General features: G+C 47.3%; 1 protein-coding gene across 3 annotated transcripts in view; it reads right to left on the bottom strand.

Annotated features, from left to right (window-relative positions):
• The window catches only part of MAST1 (microtubule associated serine/threonine kinase 1), a 72,669-nt gene that overhangs the window by 23,931 nt on the left and 30,471 nt on the right, over positions 1-18,267 (bottom strand). For all 3 annotated transcript variants that reach the window (XM_035140888.2, XM_035140885.2, XM_035140889.2), the window contains exons 5-10: positions 17,352-17,512; positions 15,098-15,173; positions 13,451-13,660; positions 13,038-13,139; positions 7,789-7,921; positions 5,246-5,313 (exon numbers count right to left, since the gene is read on the bottom strand). In XM_035140888.2, coding sequence (XP_034996779.2) covers positions 5,246-5,313; positions 7,789-7,921; positions 13,038-13,139; positions 13,451-13,660; positions 15,098-15,173; positions 17,352-17,512 — 750 coding nt within the window. The remainder of the gene's footprint in view (positions 1-5,245; positions 5,314-7,788; positions 7,922-13,037; positions 13,140-13,450; positions 13,661-15,097; positions 15,174-17,351; positions 17,513-18,267) is intronic.

Consider the following 18,267-nt stretch of genomic DNA (forward strand, 5'->3'; position numbering starts at 1 on the left):
TTTACTAAGGTTAGAAGCAGTGCCGTACAGTGGAAAAAAGATTTTTTCCCCTATGGGAACAGTTTAGGGCCAGAGGCGCCAACTTGCAAGGGCAACTGGGGGCAGGGGGCGACGTCGGCGTTGTGAGTGTGACATCGCTATGTTGTGACGTTGCATGCTGAGCATCGCGCCTCCTTCCCAAGCCAGGCAGAAGCTTCCTGGGCTTTGGGAAGGAGGCGCCAGGCATCTGGCAGGATGCTGGAGCCCTGCTGCTTCCTTCCGAAAGTTGGGTGGTTCTTTGGGAAGGTGGCAGAAGGGCTCTTGGACCCTGTTGGAGCATCGCACCTCCCTATCCAAACCGGGCAGAAGCTTGCCGAGTTTTGAGAAGGAGGCACCAGGCGTTAATACTTTTAATACTCTAATTTACCCGGAACATTTAGGGGAAACTAGCCTAGTCACTGACCGCACACCACTGGTTTGGAGTGCAGTTGTGTCAGGCATATGACAGACTGTGAACACAGAAGAAGAAGAAGAAGAGTTTGGATTTGATATCCCGCTTTATCACTACCCGAAGGAGTCTCAAAGCGGCTAACAATCTCCTTTCCCTTCCTCCCCCACAACAAACACTCTGTGAGGTGAGTGAGGCTGAGAGACTTCAAAGAAGTGTGACTAGCCCAAGGTCACCCAGCAGCTGCATGTGGAGGAGCAGAGACACGAACCCGGTTCCCCAGATTACGAGTCTACCGCTCTTAACCACCACACCACACTGGCTCCACACAGTTAACACTGGTACCAGAAAATTGGTAGAGAGCCACTCTGAAACTGAACGGGCATAGCCCATTTAGTTCCATTTATAGATGCAAAAAAACCAGAGCCAAAAGCACAAACGTAAGATGGGGCAATCCCTGGCTATGCAACGGCGCTATGGGTTTAATGATGAACCTTGCAGGCAGAGCCACCCACTGACTCAGATGCCTAATAATAAGGAGTTATTCTGGTGGAGTGTCTTCTGTTATTCAAGAAGCCACCCCCCTGGAGCCTGGGTCACACAAATGAAAGGCTAGTCAGTAAGAGCAAGAAGGGCAAGAGATTCCATGTGTTTTCAGTTCCTTTTTGTAATCACACAACAGATTTATTTTTATTCCTATCTATCACAGATCAACTGGGCGGGGAGTTAAGAGGGAACGGTGTCCCTGCCGCTGGGCTCTTTTTCCACCTGGCATGAAGGAGGTGGAAGCCTGCTAGATCTCTCTCCCTCTTCCCTATCCCCACCCTTTATCTTTACTAAATGAATAATTTTATTTCCTATTCAAAAAAGGAGTCCACATAGCATTTTTTTGGGGGGGGGGGGTACATGTGATCACATTCTCTTTTCCTCTTAATAAATGCACACTGTTCTAACAACCTTTGTGACACAAAACCTAGAAAGGGATCTCCCCTGCCAGGGGTGCTGACTTGACCCCCCCCCCCACTGCGGGTGCACACTGAGTTGCAGCATAATGGCGTGGTAACGTGACGATGTCATGTTGTGGCATCACGACGAAGCAGCTCCGGCACTGCGGGAGTGACTGGATCACAGCCTCCATGTGCCGCAGTCGCATTGGGCTATGCAGAGAGGCAGGGGGCGGAGGCCAAGTACCCACAGCAAAAAAATTGTGTGTGCCTGTGCCCCCGGGGCTTGCTGGAGATGGTGCCAGTGTCCCCTGCAACTGGATTCATTCTACTGAATGGAATAATTTATTCTTCCACAAGAAGGGCTGCTTTTGGGTCCCCCACTCTGAGCTTTAACTGAGGTCAACTGTAGTTTAGGAAGGAGTAGTGCTTGTTACCTTCCTGCCCAACCAGACTGGTCACCGTGCAGGATGGCCAAGGTGCCCTAATGGGAGGATGACAGGCTTGGTCCTCAGAAAGCTCTGTAGCTTCTATGACCCCCCCCCTTCACACACACAGTACTTCCCTCCTGAGAACTGAGTGGCTGGTCATATATTCCACTGCATACCGCTTCTTATGATAGACAGTTGAGGAAGTTGGGTATGCTTAGACTGGAAAAGAGGAGACTGAGAGGAGATATGACAGCCATCTTCAAATATCTCAAGGGCTGTCACATGGAAGATGGAACAAGCTTGTTTTCTCCAGCTCCGGAGGGTAGGACCCAAACCAATGGCTTCAAGTTACAAGAAAGGAGAGGCTGAATATCTGTTCTGACAGCTGTTCTGACTCCGGTTTTTAAGCAGAGGTTGGGTGGCCATTTTGTCAGGGATGCTCTAGTTGAGATTCCTGCATTGCTGGGGGTTGGACTAGGTGACCCATTCCAACTCTACAATTCTATGGTTCTAAGATTTTCTAGTTACAGGTAGGTAGCCGTGTTGGTCTGCCGTAGTCAAAACAAAATTAAAAAATTCCTTCCTGTAGCACCTTAGAGACCAACTAAGTTTGTCATTGGTATGAGCTTTCGTGTGCATGCACACTTCTTCAGATACCAGATTTTCTGTTTACCAGCATGTTTGGACAAAATTGCTTTGGCTACCCCATCTCACTGCATCATGTGCTCTTTTCCCAAATAAAAATGTAGCACACATTCCGAGAAGAATGGATGAATGAAGGCAGGAGAGCCATCACCTCAGTTTCCTACGCCTGTGACAAACAACCATGCCCTGCTTCTGTAGGCTTTGGGCGCTGCTGTTTTATACTTAGTTCTGCTTTAGCATCTATTTCACAACGGATCAAAAAACCAAATGTAAAACACACCATTCAAATGAACCAACACATAACATCAGTGGTGGAAAACCCAAACCCTCTACCAATTTAACCCCACAGCCCAAATGGCACCCAATGAATCTTAGCCGTATGTCTGAGACACTTCCGGGCTCAATGTTTGGGGGATCTCCAAGAGGGAAGAGAAGGCAGGCTTCCTTAAGTGTGGGGCAAGCACTAAGAACACCTTCCTACGCCCCCTTTGCTGTCAAACTGTGAGACACAAACACCATCCCTGTACCCCTGACAGTTCCTAGGCTTGGACCCAGCAGGACTTAGGCCCACCTCACACTGTATATTTTAAGAAGCTCATTTTCCTTCCCTGTACTTTCTACCTGCTTCCCTTCCCGGCATTCTCACACAAGGCTCCTCTCTTCCATTTGCCCATTATGCTCCTTGCCAATCACCCATGCCTTCTCTTTTCCTCTCACCCACTAATCACATTCCTCCTAAGCCTTCTTCCTGGCTGCTTCCAGCACCATCTGGGCTTCTTTTCCCTCCCACCTCATCCATGGATATTCTGTGCCTCTCTTCCACTTGTCTCCCAGATCTCCCATGTGAACCTTCCTTCTCTTTCCCCCTCATATGCCTGCCTGGACTTTTCTTTCTCTATCGTAAGAGTGGAGGAGGCAAATGGGGAACCTCGTGCATTTTCTCCAACTTCCACTCATCCCCCCCATTGTGTTTTTCCCCAATTTATCTGCCTCCTTCCCTTTTCCTGCACATCTGCTATGCTACTACTGTGCGTAGCTGCCACAGATACACAGTCAAACCTTGGCTGTCGAACGTAATCTGTTCCGGAAGCCCATTTGGCTTCCGAAATGTTCAACAACTGAGGCATGGATACTGATTGGTAGCAGGAGCTTCCTGCACTCAAGCAGAAGCTGCGTAGGATATTCAGCTTCCAAAAAACATTCAAAAACCAGAGCATTTACTTCCTGGTTTTCGGCGTTCAGGAGCCAAAACAGAGACGTTTGGGAGCCGAGGTTTGACTGTATTGCTGGTGCAAAACCAGTGTGCCATGAGTTCAAGAACTGCACCCCATGATCCTCAGCTGTTGCGCAAGGAGTTGGGGAGTGCACTTGTGCGATGGCACGTAGCTTCATGGGCACCCCTAGAATTGCTGTTTGGGTCGCCACCCTTGGCGCTGCTGCTACCTCTACCCAAGTCAGGGTGCAAGGAAGTCAGCTGCTTCCACAACTCCCAGGGAGTCATCTAACATGTGGAATTCATAACTCGAGCTGAAAGTTTTAGGCCGTCAACTAAAGCTTGGGTTGATTATCAGGTGGGGCTCCAAGCACATTTATTTTACTGTTCAGGTCCCAGCGTATGGTCATGGTTTTTTAAAAAATAAATAAATTAAAGGTGGCCTTTTGTTTTGACAGTCATGATGATGATGATGATATAATGATGATGATAATTTATTTATTTATACCCCGCCCAGCCACTCTGGGCGGCTCCCAACAGAACATTAAAAACACGGTAAAAGATCAAACATTAAAGTGAGATGATGAGTCTGTTTATTATGTTTATGCCCCAGTCCCTGTCCCAAAGTTCTATTAGCCAGAAGGGCTCATAGCTGCCTTTTCTCGCGAGGAAGCCTATTCAGCATAAGGGAATTTCCCTTTAAAAAAGGGATAACTTGGCAGCTATGGAAGGGCTTTGGGTTTGGCGTGGGGAGAACAGCTATGGGAATAGGGAGGAAGTGTCACTCTGCCACTGACAAATTCTGACCTGCCAAAAGTTATCCATTGGGAAACCTACTTTGGAGCTCATTGGTCATTCCCAATTGCAAATATCACCTTTAGGTAGGGATGGAAAACTCCCTCCATCCCCGCCACAGTCGTAAGGCTGCTCATGGCTTGGGGGGGGGGGACTGCTTACTTACATAACAAAGGAGTGTAAATTAATTGCATTCAGGCAACAAATTCTGGCTTTAGCCCAGTGGTCCCCAACTTTTTTTTTGGCCACGCCCCACCTAAGCATCTCTAAAATCATGATATCCCCCCCATGACATAATTCTTAATATTCAAAAAGTGAACTCCTATTCACGTGGAGGAAGGCCATTAACTGTTAATAACTCATTCTCGAATTGCACCCCTTAAAAAATCAAATCCCTCCCCCGTGGGGCGTGTGCCCACGTTGGGAACCACGGCTTTGGCTGTGATTTCCAGCTGCTGCCAGTAGAGACCGAACGCCCAATGGTAAATAGAGGGCTTTAGTTGCATGCACCCAAGTGAGTAGCCAGATTTCCTTTGGTTTGTTTTCCTGCACAAAAGCCCACCAAAATGGGGTGGCTGCCTGACGTCAAGTAGGTACAGCAGCTTGCTTTTCCCTCTTTCCCCAGGATCAAGCTCGTGATGTGGATGTAGCGGCAGAAACATTGAGCAGCGGTATGAAGAGAGAGAGAGAGAGAGAGAGGGAGAGAGAGAGAGTTGTGTCTATGTGTGAAGAGTTGGGGTAGACAGCACAGAGCTGGGGTGCGCGGTTGGTGCCCCCCCTTTGTACTGACCTCTGTGAACTCCTCTGTCTCAGGGGTGTTGGATCCTCCGCTATCATGCTCTTCCACATACAGCACATCTGACGAGAACAGGGTTTGGAAAGAGCCAAAGGGGGAGAGCCAAGGGAACAAGGCTTTAGCAACCCCATTGTCATTCATGAAAGCACAGAAAGGGTGAAACCGAGACATGTGCATACAGCCATGCATATATGCCGATGCACATGCCTGTGTTACGTACATGCACACACGGCGGCATGCTAAGGCGTGGGGGGTATGTGTGTGATGGAGAGGTCCACGTGTCAAGGTGACAAATCAGGAGGCGGAAGCATGCGCTCGCTAAGACAAATCACAGGCTTGCATGCACCTTAGCACACACCTTGGGAACAGATGCACAAACACCTGCGGGTAGGCGGGTTCACATATACTTACATTCACACCGGAATACGACGTCAGCTGTGCTACCCTGCTCACACAAATGCATGCCCATGCCCATTTAACACACACACAGATACAGATAGTTTATGCCAAATTGCAAATGTGAGATGCAATCGCTCCGTCGTCTGGGGCCTTGGAGACCACTCAGCTCTCCAGCGTTGGCACGTGAGCTTGGTTTGGCTTACCTGGGTGTCAGCACTTTGACACCACGTAGACTCACCTTGAGCAACTACCAACCCTGTCCCTGGGTCAAACAATCAGCGACAGGTCTATACAACGTTCCCCCATGGGGATGAAACAGCTTAAGAAGAGCCAAATGTGACTGGGAAACCAGCCTGAGAGGAAAGCATTCAACATGCCCTTGGCCTGCACCGCTCGGACAGCCAGTGTGGCATAATGGCTAGAGTGTTGGACTAGAACATGGGGGGGGCAGGGTTCAAATCCCCACTCAGCCATGAAGCTCACTGGGTGACCTGGGGCCAGTCACTGTCCTTCAGCCTAACCTACCTGACAGAGTTGTTGTGAGGGTAAAATGAAAGGGGGTGGGGAGAAGTGTGTTCACCACCTTCAGCTTCTTGGAGAAGAGGAGGGATAGAAATATAACAGACAGATAGGCAGATAGATTTGGAGTCCTGGAGACTATAGCAAAAGTGTTAGGTTGGGGTATTAGTGTTAGGTTGTATATAACTACATTTTGCCCCTCAGTTTACACAGATAAACCAAGAAGCACACCCTGACTGACCATTGAAATCTGCCATATAAGATTAAGGCATCAAATGCTAGCTGGTTCAGCCCAATTTAAGATTTCAAAATCAAGAAGTTTATTGACGGAGCTAAAGGGTAAAAGGTAAAGGTAAAGGACCCCTGGACAGTTAAGTCCACTCAAAGGTGACTATGGGGTGTGGCATTCATCTCGCTTTTCAGGCCGAGGGAGCCTGTGTTTGTCCACAGGCAGCTTTCCAGGTCATGTGGCCAGCAGGACTAAACTGCTTCTGGCACAACAGAACACTGTGACGGAAGCCAGAGCGCACAGAAACGCTGTTTACCTTCCTGCCGCAGTGGTACCTATTTATCTACTTGCACTGGTGTGCTTTCGAACTGCTAGGTTGGCAGGAGCTTGGACAAAGCAGGGGCTCACCCCATCGCATGGATTCGCACTGCTGACCTTCTGATCAACAAGCCCAAGAGACTCCGTGGTTTAGACCACCTTGAGACCAAAGCAAGCATGCTTTCTAACCTGACAAGTTCATAAATAAGATACCAGGGCGGTGAACAGTATTTTAAAAAAACGTTTCATCCTTTCAGTCATAATGTAGATTCACACATATGTGGTCTTTCCCCCCCCAGGTGTCATGTATCTGTGATACACAATCATTTGAACAAATAAATGTCTTGGCTACTAATGTGTGTGTGAACTAGGTCCAGATTTACACAGCAAGGGTCAATGCTTGGGATCTCTTAGTGGCAAAGGCTTCACTGATCTGTATTAATAAGGGAACCAAAGAATGTATCTTATCATCATCCAAAGTGCCTTTCTATATCCGACTGAAGTCCTGTGTTCTCCACAAAAATCCCAGCAGTAAGCTAAGGAATTGTCCAATGGGACACGGTCTATCCATGATCTATCCTGTCTTAGGGGATGCTCTGTTAAGGACTTTGTCCCCGAGGAATCCTGGATGAGTTTGACCTCTTTGTTAAGATACTGGAAGTATGTCAAGGCTAGAAGCTGTCCTGACACCCACTCCCACCAGTGACATCACACCCTTGGTGTGTTTTTCTGTCCTGCTTAACAAGTAGATCACCCTAAACAATAAGCCCGCACATGAAGAGGTTACCCTGAACACCGTAGAGGAAATGTGAATGGCCCACGCATGAAGAATCCTCATGAGGGGGAAAGGGGGATGGAACAGCCTGTGCTTCTTGGAACCCATGTAAAGCCAAACTCCACAGCTAACAGGACGGGTCACTTGCCACATAGCCACAGAGGTTACAAGATGATCATGCGATCACATGCATGAAATCACATACACATATGTTCACATAACACAGTAGGTACTGTGGCCCAGGTACATACGTGGAATGCAGCCTGCTTTCCTGCAGGTGATTTTTTGTTGAATTACCTGGGAAGGGATCTCGGGTAAGTCCCAGCTGGCTGATGATGTAGCGAGGGATATCGGTCTTCATCAGGTGTCCCTCTTTGGCATGGTCCTCAGCAGCTTCCAATAAGTGGTAAAACTCCTCGGGATTAAACTCCTAGGGAGCAGCAGAACAGCTCAGAGTTAGGCCCTGCTTTGGATTGGATCAGGCCTCTTCCCCTAAGACTGCTGGAAGCTAGCAGCAATGAGCTGCCTTTGCTTTTCCACAAAAGGGAGAGTTGGTGTGGTGTAATGGTCAGAGCGCTAGGAACGGGATCAGAATATCCTGGGGCGAGCCTCAACCAGCCACTCTTTCTTTCTCTTTGCCTAACCTACCTCGCAGGGCAATTGTTAGAGTAGAAGGGCACAGTCCCCAAGCACACTGTCCTGAGCTTCTTGAAGGAAAAGTGGAATAATAAGTTTGGGGGTTGGATCAAATGGGTTCTTTGGGGGTTTCCTTCAATCCTGTGACTTCATAGGTAAAGGTAAAGGGACCCCTGACCATCAGGTCCAGTCGTGACCGACTCTGGGGTTGCGCGCTCATCTCGCATTATTGGCCCAGGGAGCCAGCGTACAGCTTCCAGGTCATGTGGCCAGCATGACAAAGCCACTTCTGGCAAACCAGAGCAGTGCACGGAAACGCCGTTTACCTTCCCTTATTTATCTACTTGCACTTTGATGTGCTTTCTTGCATTTTGACGTTGGCAGGACTAGGACCAAATTCTGTAGAAACAGGAAGGCTGCTAAAATGATCAAACTAGTTTCTTTACTGCATCTGTTAAGTACAGTGGTACCTCTACTTACGAATAACTCTACTTACAAATGTTTCTACTTAAGAACGGAGCTCCGTCCGCCATCTTGGATGCGGTTTAGATAGGATTTTTTTCTACTTACGAATTTTTAGATAGGGTTGCTTCGACTTACGGATTTTTCTCCCAATGCATTCCTATGGGATTCGATTTACAATTTTTTTTGACTTACGAATGTGCGATCGGAATGCATTAAATTCGTACGTAGAGGTACCACTGTATCTACTTTGTCATATAAGCTAGGGCAATGAGTTGCCACCAAATCTGCCTGGCTGGAGGGATGCCACCGAGGGGAAAGAGAACAAAAGAGACTGGAGTTTTTTGTGCAAAAATCCAAAGTTATGGCTTTGGTGCCCCCGCTTACTCTGCCACAGAAACTTAATAGGGGAGCAGGATCTGTTGGGAGTGTTAATGCTATGGGTTTTCTATCTTCTGCACAGACTATCTGTCTATGGAAGCAAGATCATACAGCACAGAAGCACTATCTGTCTCTATCAAGGGAATCAAACCTAAAATATGTGCTGGTACCCTTGAAACTTCTCACCATTCAGGGACTTGGGTGTGCAAAACATTATTTTATCCACAAAAAGCATAGGATTTTACCATAGTAAGCAGGCTATAGATTCTCTTTGGGTTACTTGTTTAGAAACAAAGGCCTGCAAAAATGGGGTGCTGTGGGCCATAGAAAAAGGCTGGTGCAACATGGATTGGCCTGAGGTTACAAGATGGTTAGGCTTATGCTAAATGATGAATTGGGGGTCCTCCCATTTTATTCAACGATATCAAATATACCAACTGTGATGCAGACTGATTTATGTTGCTGAGCCGGGGATTTCTGTGTTTGTGCTGTGCTCCCCTACAGGGAGTGAGTGAAGGAATTATGTGACTTGAGGTTTCGATCTGAACCATTATATTGCTGTGTGGTGATTTTGCAGTTTGCTTAATATGACAAAATAATTGTCACATAGGTCTGTGAACTGGGTTGCAACCTCTTTGTGAATCAGAAATTCAGCTAAGTTTTACTCAGTACTGGCATTCATAGACCAAACTTGGCCATGCTTATTGATTTCAATGGGGCTACCTAGTTGATCACACCACCCTAATTTAAAAATAATGTAGGCTACAGAGCTAGCTGCAGGAATTTAGGTTGCTTCTAAGGAATGAGACAAGCTGACCAGGCTATGGAAGAGTAATCAAAAGAAAGATTCTGACTGCAATGTGTTTGGTTTTGTGGAGTTGGAAAGGATGGGGAGAGAGAAAGCAGTAGACAGGGAATTAGAGAGATGAGACTGGGGGGTTATTATAGAAAAATAGGAATTTGAAGTGTTCCAACTTAACCTTGGTGAAAGCTTTATGTGCGGGTATTTTTGCTTCCCTTGAACTCCCAGGTCGAAAGGAAACAGTATCAGGGGAACCAGTCCCAGTTCCTGTGCTAGAAGAACTAAAGGAGGAACAGAATCATTTGCCCAACACTGTTTCCTTCAGATCTGGCTGACAGAGAGATTCTTCATCAGTCAGTCGCAAGCCAACAGCCAGTGGAGAAAAACACTTGAAAAAGGAATAAGGAAATCAAACAGCTTCACATCAGCCAGCTTTTGGCAAAAACAAACTGACAACTAAGTGTGTGTGTGTGTGTGATAAAAAGAGGCGTAATCAGTTGCTTTCCTCTCTACTGCTACTCTCCTCCTTTTCAAACAAGGGATGCCCACATAAGCACAGCAACTGATACTGCATTGGCTTGGCACAGCCTCCTGCTCCTCAAACCGCCTGGCGACTAGCAAGGCTGAGGAAGCGCATCCTGTGATTGGATGGTATGTTGCCAGGGAAACTGGCAGGTGGGTGAAAGCTGATGCCCTGTGTGCTCTCTGTGGATGGCGGAGAGCAGAGCCAGGATTAAGAGGCAGAAGGAGAAGCAACTGGTACCAAAGCTCAAGAGTGCCTGGCTAATACTTAAGTTGTGGTGCAAAGGACTGAAGACTTTTCCTGGACTATGGCTCCTCCCCACATACAGGACTGATGAACAGGCACCAGGATGAACACCTACCACATGGGGAACAAGGCTGGTGAAAGTAACACAAGCCAGGACATCCTTTGTAGGCAATATTAAGGGCTGGCCCAAGATGTGCTGGGGCAACACCAAATCCAAATTGCTGCCTCACCTCTAATTAGAATGAAAAATGACCTGAGGAAGTCTTCTGTTAAAGCCCTGTTTAAACAAATGAGCACTGGGCCGTACTCAGGAGAACTTCCTGGGCAATTAAGTACTTGCCACCCTTAATTTCTTGACCAACATTGCTGCCCTATAGCTGCCTCTTTCACTTTCTGCCTCATAGAAACAGATACAGAGCAAGGATAGTGAACACGTGGCTCTCCAGCAGTGTTTGGACTCCAACTTCCACCAGCCACAATGGTTCAATAGATTTCCTCCCCTTCCCAATGATTTTCACTACAGTCATACCTCGGTTTGCGACTGCAATCCGTTCCGCAGAGCCGGTCGCTCCCCGAATCGGCGGCTCCCCGATGCATGCTTCTGCGCATGCGCGAAGCACCAATAGAGCGCTTCTGTACACACACACGCTGTGCAGATCGCTTTTGCGCATCCGAGCGCCACGGAACCCGGATGTAAACACTTCTAGGTCCGCGGCGGTCGGAAACCGAAGCGGTCGGAAACCGAGGTTTGACTGTACCGGTATGATCAAATGCTTCTTTGGCTCTGTGTGCCCTTTTCCTTAACCCAGTGGTTTTCAACCGGTGTGCCGTGGCACCCTCTCATGTCTGAGGCCCTCTCATGTCTCTGCCTCCCAAAGGCTTGCCCAGCTGTTTATTGCAGCAGCCCTGGCTATAAGCTTTTGGGAGGCACCTCCCTTTGGGGCAGGGGGCACAGCTCAGAGACCACGGATGGCGGCAGCAGCTAGAGGACTCCAAAAGAGAAGGGAGAGGAGAGGAGGTTGAGGGAACACTCAAGGGAGGGTGTTCAAAAAAGGGGTGAGAGGCTGCCAGCTCTGCAGGCAAGGGGTGACAGAACTGGGCTCCTGAGCCCCACAGGGATACCGCAGAAAAAATGTAGTTAGTTAAGGGAGCCATGGACTCAAAAAGGTTGAAAACCTCTGCCTTAACTTTTTGTGTGCAGTCTGATAGTTATTGAGTAATACCCTGTATTTACATCATGCTTTTTCATTTTGACTGCATGACTGGTGTTGAAAATACCAGTGGGCTGTGGCTCATTTTAAGCTCTGATAGTGCATGGTTAGGATGGAGACAAGAACCCCTGAATTAGCTTCCCAGCTCTGGAAGAGGAGGTAGCCCTGGGAGAAGAGGTGGCATTCATTTGTGGTCTCCCACCCCTGGCTATGCTTCTTTTGTATTATCTATGGCATATATTTAAAAACCATTGCCCCATCTCCTATCCCTTTAAGGTCCTCTCAACCTAGGCTACAATGCAATTATTAAAAAAAACTTGATATAGAGGCAACAGGATGCATGGCAGCACTCTTAAAATACATGTCCTTCTAAAATACCATGTTTTGGAGAGTGCACCCTCTAGAGACAAAGGGAACTGGAAACTTCTGGGGTCCATTGGTGGGGATAGCCAATGGGCCTTGAACAAAGGGAGATGATTTCAGTAGGCCTTGTGTTGAGTTAGAGCAGCTATGTTCATGCATTCCATTCATTTTAAGGAACTTTGTGCGCACACGTGATTTTTATGTTCTTCCTAAAGCATGTACTGTACATTGCCTTCTCGTTTGCTGTGCACAGCCCACACGCTGTCCCTCAGGGATGTCCTATGTTGTACTTGTAAGAGTTCCTTCAAATGGACCATTAATTGCTACTGTGTGCAAAACATGCCTCTGCAGATGTGTTGTAGGCTCTAGCTGGGTACAATACTTTGTGTGTGTGATGTTAGAACCCACAACACATCTCCTATCTGCCGGCCACTTCATTGTGAATTTATGTTTTGAGTGTTCTGGTGGCTCCCTGCAACTCCTTTGCAGCAACATGCATTAGCAAATGAATAATGAGGATGGAGGGAGAACAGCAAATGGCACTCTTCTCCCCATCCCCACAGCAACGCTACCTGTCACAATCCCAGAGTCAATGACCAAGATACCAAAGAGGCAACAGGGCTAGTGGCTGAGGTGGTGGACTAGGTTCCTGCCTTTGAGCGTGATACTGAGCCCACTGAACCTGAGGCTGGCAGACAGGGAGCTCCAGGGCTGGATCCCACAGAACCAGAGCCCATAAACCCACAGCCTTCCCCTTGACCTGAGGAAGTGAGCACCTCACCAGCCCAACAGGCAGGAGAGCATGGAGTGATCTTGATGCGAACATGTGGGAAGATAGCAAGTGACAACAGATTCATACAGCTTTGACTTCTCGCCAATTCCTAGGGAAGCAGACAGGCACGTATACCGCTCAGGGCCTCACCAGGCATTCCAGCAGCCGGGCTGGTCGGGAGATGATAATGAGCAGCTTCTTCACAAGCTGAGTGACAAAGGTCACCTCCTCGCTCTCAGAGCGCTCATAGGCCTGTAAGCAATGGAAGAAGGTGCTTGTTAGAGAAGGGTTTGGGTTGCAGTCATCTCCATGTTCTTGCTATCACCCCACTCAGAGTCCCTGCTCTCACATAGCTTGTTTAGTCCATCACGGTTGCTTCCATCATAACTTGCTGCCACTCACACCTAAACCCAAATTTATCCAGAAAATACTCCAAGCCAACCCTCCCTTTGACCACTGTTGCCCCTCCCTCCCTATCTTTTTTATTCACTGCCGTGCAGAACCGACTTCTTCCGCACATCTTGCCGTACACTGCACATTCACTGAGAAGGCTCCGTGCTCACATCTTTCAGAAGTTTCTCCATGTTTTCCTGCAGCTCATAGAAGTAGACAGTGGTGATGAGGCCTTCCTGGGACTTGGCTAAACAGTCTCGTGCCAGCTCAATGACTTGGTGGTGGATGAAGCTGAGAGCCCCGTCAGCCAAGGGCAACACACTGTCTGGTTCGTAGCTCTTGATGAAGTCTTGCAGCTTCTCTTCCATCTGCGCCGTGGCCTGTGGGGGTAAGAAATTGGAGCTCTTGTGTCAGGAAAAAGAGGAGCATAGTAAATAACCCAGAATAGGCATTGCTCCTTTTTTCAAAGCTAGGGAAAGTATAAGGGAATCCTGATTCCCAGGCCCTCAACTACAACCCAGTTCATAGCACTCTCCCTGTAAACCCCCCCCCGAAAATCTATGAATTCTGGGTCATGAGAGCCCTTCCTTTTTATCATCTTCCTCTAAAACAGGGGTGGCCAACTCCCAAGAAACTGCGATCTACTCACAGAGTTAAAGACTGGCAGTGATCTACCCCCTTTTGAGGAGTTCAGGTCAAAGTCGTTGAGCTTTTTTTAGGGAAGAGGGAAGCCCGTTTCTTGGGTGTTCAGGTCAAAGTTTTTGAGCTTTTTTTATTAGGAAGGAAAGCCCTGTTGTGTGGGGTTCAGGTCAAACTTGTTGAGCTTCTTTTAGGGAAGAGGGAAGGCCTGTTTTTTTGGGGGGTGAAGGGCCAAAATGTTGAGTTTTTTTAGGGGAGCCCAAGTTGTTCAGCTTCTTTGGGGGGAGCCACTGATCTACCAGTGATCTACCACAGACGTCCAGTGATCTACCGGTAGATCACGATCTACCTGTTGGACGTGCCTGCTCTAAAAGAATCACTTGCTATATCACAACTGTACCACAGTAAGACATGACATCTAACAAGGCACATCCAACCTCAGCGGCTCTCTTTCTTTTTCCGTCTTATAAGGCACAAGGTATTTCTCTTCTCCATCATATCTATTTATATAAATAACAATTGCACACCCTAGTCAGGTATCATTATACATGTCTGCTTCCATTTCTGGGCCCAGTTCTTATTCTCTCTCTCCATTACCCTTTCTCAGTGTGTTTGTTTGGAATGTGGGCTATTGCAATAATCATGAGAGAATGAGACAAAGTAAAGCAATGAGACACTGCTCCGGGCAAGAGTATTCAAGTTTTAAAATGCAAATTGAGAGCTGATCCACACTCTTTCCAGAGACGACCCACGGTGTAAAACTCCGTGTCAAAGTGCCCCCTTTTCTGCTGTGAAATCCCACGCTTTAAAGCTCAATCGGAGCAAAAGGAAAACCACAGAAAAACCAAATGGAAATTTGCTCCAATTGAGCGCTAAAGAGCAGGTTTTTGCAGAGAAAGCTCCAGGACAAAACACACACATACACACACACTTGAACTGAGAGATTTTAAGCATGGAGCTGTGTCCAGAATGAGTGGGACAGAAAAAAGCCCTAAATTTACATGCTAAGTGTCAATACAGGTAGATTGTCCATCTCCTGTCAATGGAAAGTGGCTCATTGAAACAGATCCCTTTGCCTCTAGCAGCCATTTTCCAGGATTCCAGGCAAAATGGTCCCTGTAGGATGTTCTTTGATGGAAACGAAATCTTTAGATTCTGCCTCCGACTGTAACCCTTACCTTGGGGAATCGTTCCTTGTACACATGATTCATCATTACTATCTCATTGTCATAGGAGGATGGAGACCGGCCCGGGCTGCGAAGGAATAAGAATGCATCAACTCCTGGTATCTTCTATTTTCCTGCACTCCCCATCGCCCTGAATTCTATTTGGGCATTTCTCACTTTTCTTTATTACTACTTCATCTTTATTCTTTCATTGCTAATGGTGAAAAATATACTACCCTGTTTCCCCGAAAATAAGACACGGTCTTATATTTATTTTTCTTCAACAAGACACACTATGGCTTATTTTCAGGGGATGTCTTATTTTTTATTATGCATCCAGCCTCGCCTCTTCCTTGGCACCCTCCAAAACTGTGCCTATCACTATGTCTTATTTTCAGGGTATGGCTTATATTGCGCAAATGCTTAGAAATTCTGCTATGGCTTATTTTATGGGTATGTCTTATTTTCGGGGAAACCGGGTATATGGAAGAAGCAGGGAGAAGGAAGATTGGGATCTATGGTAAATCTCTGGGTACTTTGCAGAAGACTTGGAAAGAGTTTTTTACACGCACAAAAGACTTCCCTCTCACTTTCTGAATAAGGCTGTTGAAATAAAGAAAACATGGTGGTATCAGAATGGATTTTGGTGTGAAAGGACTCTGAGGTCAGTTGTACTACTGAAATCAAACTCATGGGCTGAGTGTGTGCTCAAAGGCACCACACTCTTCATTTCCAAGTGTCTCATGCACTTGGTTTCCAGCAGTTCCAGTAAAATAGAAAACAGATTCCGAGACCCCAGCCCCTGCATACCAGACCTGTCCAGCAGGCATCTGTTGCATTGGACACACAAGAGGAAACTCAGGAACTGTCAGCAGCAGTGTGGTGTATCAGTTGGTAGTGAAAGATCAGTGTGGTGTTCAGTATTACCCATATTGCTTCCTATACAGTCAAACCTCGGATCCCAAACGCCTCCATTGTGGAACATTTCAGCTCCCAAACACCAAAAACCCGGAAGTAAATGCTCCAGTTTTCGAACATTTTTCGGAAGCTGAACATCCAACACAGCTTCCACCTGAATGCAGGAAGCTCCTGAAACCAATCGGAAGCCGTGCATCAGTTGTCAAACATTTCGGAAGACGAACGGGATTCCAGAACAGATTACGTTCGACAACTGAGGTTTGACTGTATTATCCTATTGCTTTCCTTAACCAAAGGCAACACTTTCAGAATGGCACACAAACCTGCTTTGCAAGATATACAGGAACCATTAACAGGAGCTATTTAATCACACTTCTCTTAAATTAATTGCTTCCCAGCAGGCATGGCAGTAGAGGAGCCTTTTGTATTCAACCTGTTTAACCTTTCCTCCTGGCCTGGATCATACCAATGTGAGAAAGTACTCTTAGAAGTTCAACAGGTAGGTTAGGTAAATATATATAGGTTTGCAGCCTAATGGCAGAATTCAAATAACTAATCCCATCAGTCTTTATCACATTTGAAATGCAACAAAAGTCATATTTGCTGAGTTGCTAAGTGGTTTTGTGCTTATTTTCTTAGATGCTCCTGAACAAATCGCCTCCTGAATGCCGCAAATCCGGAAGTGAGTGTTCCAATTTGCAAACGTTTTTTGGAAGCCAAACGTCCGATGCAGCTTCCGCGGCTTCCGACTGAGTGCAAGAAGCTCCTGCAGCCAATCGGAAGCCGCGCCTTGGTTTTCAAACCATATTGGGAGTCGAACGGACTCCTGGAACGGATTAAATCCGAGAACCAAGGTACGACTGTATTCCTTTTTGTCTACGTAAACCTCATTCATTCTTTAAGATTACTGGAGGCCTTTCAGTTGCTGCTGGACTGTGACTCCCATCAGCTCTGATCACTTGGCATCCTGGCTGGGGCTGATGGAGCCGGTGTCCAGCAGGATCAGGAGAACCAGAGATTCCCCACTTCCTAGAGGCAGATTCAGAGCACAGATCATTGCACTAAAATGCTTCTTAGCAAATACACTCCATTGTTGTTGTTGTTGTTGTTGTTGTTGTTGTTGTTTTGGGGGGGAGCTTAGGATCTACCCATGCCAGCCAGGGTTGACCCTGAATCAAACTGGAACACTGGTCTTTTATCCCATTCTATAGACCTTCAATAATTTCACTGCAAGTCTCTCATTTGCTTATATCCCTACAAAAGTTTCTGAGTGAAGGATGAATGCGCACTGACCATACGAGGGACCCAAGGGAGTTGCTCTGCAGGGTGACGGCTGCTCCATCCTTACCTGAGGCTCCGGGACCGGGGCCGCACTGCAGGGGACCTCCGCCCCCCGTCATCATCAGTAATGCTCTCGCTGCTGCCGAAATGCTTGGAAAGGAAATGCAGCTCATCCATAGTGGGCTGATAAGGCAGCTGGTGAAGGCGCTCTTGGGAGGAGCAGGACGACTGCAAGGAAGAAACAGAATTGGCCACTGGCCCTAAGTTGAGGCCAAGTGTCAGCTATTTGCAAATGTCTTCCCAAATCTGCCACGGAAATGTACCTAGGTCTGGGAAATGTCCCAGTTCCTATACATGGGCTGCATAGCCTTCTAAAACATGCAGCGGTTTTATTGCAGGAACCAAAATCTAATCCAATTGCCAATGCAACATGAGAATCGTTAATGCAGAATGGTTTTCACATGTCAGCCTGGCATTAACCCACAGAGTGCGACTGAACGCAGGAAGCTGCTTAAACCAGGCATCCCCAAACTGTGGCCCTCCAGATGTTCTGGCCTACAACTCCCATGATCCGTAGCTAACAGGACCAGTGGCCAGGGATTATGGGAATTGTAGTCCAAAACATCTGGAGGGCCGAAGTTTTGGGGATGCCTAGCTTAAACCATCTGGCCACTGGACCATTTAGCTCGGCATAGACTACACCAGCCTCCTCTGTCCTGTTTGCCTCAGCCAGCACAGCAGAGGTGATATTGGTGTGCGTGCGTGCGCAGTTGTAGTCCAAAACATAACGGAGGGCACCAAGTTGGCAGGAGGTTGCTCTATGGTTTCAGGCACGCATATTTTCCGAGTCCTACCTGGAAATGCCAGGAATGGGTTTTGTGACCTTTTGTATGGAAAGAAAGCATTCTACCACTGACCCACAGCCCTTCAGGTTGACCTGAAGCTAAAAATTCCAGATGTTATTACAGCGAACCACAAATAGA

This window comes from Zootoca vivipara, chromosome 16, assembly GCF_963506605.1.
Source record: "Zootoca vivipara chromosome 16, rZooViv1.1, whole genome shotgun sequence".
NCBI lineage: Eukaryota > Metazoa > Chordata > Lepidosauria > Squamata > Lacertidae > Zootoca > Zootoca vivipara.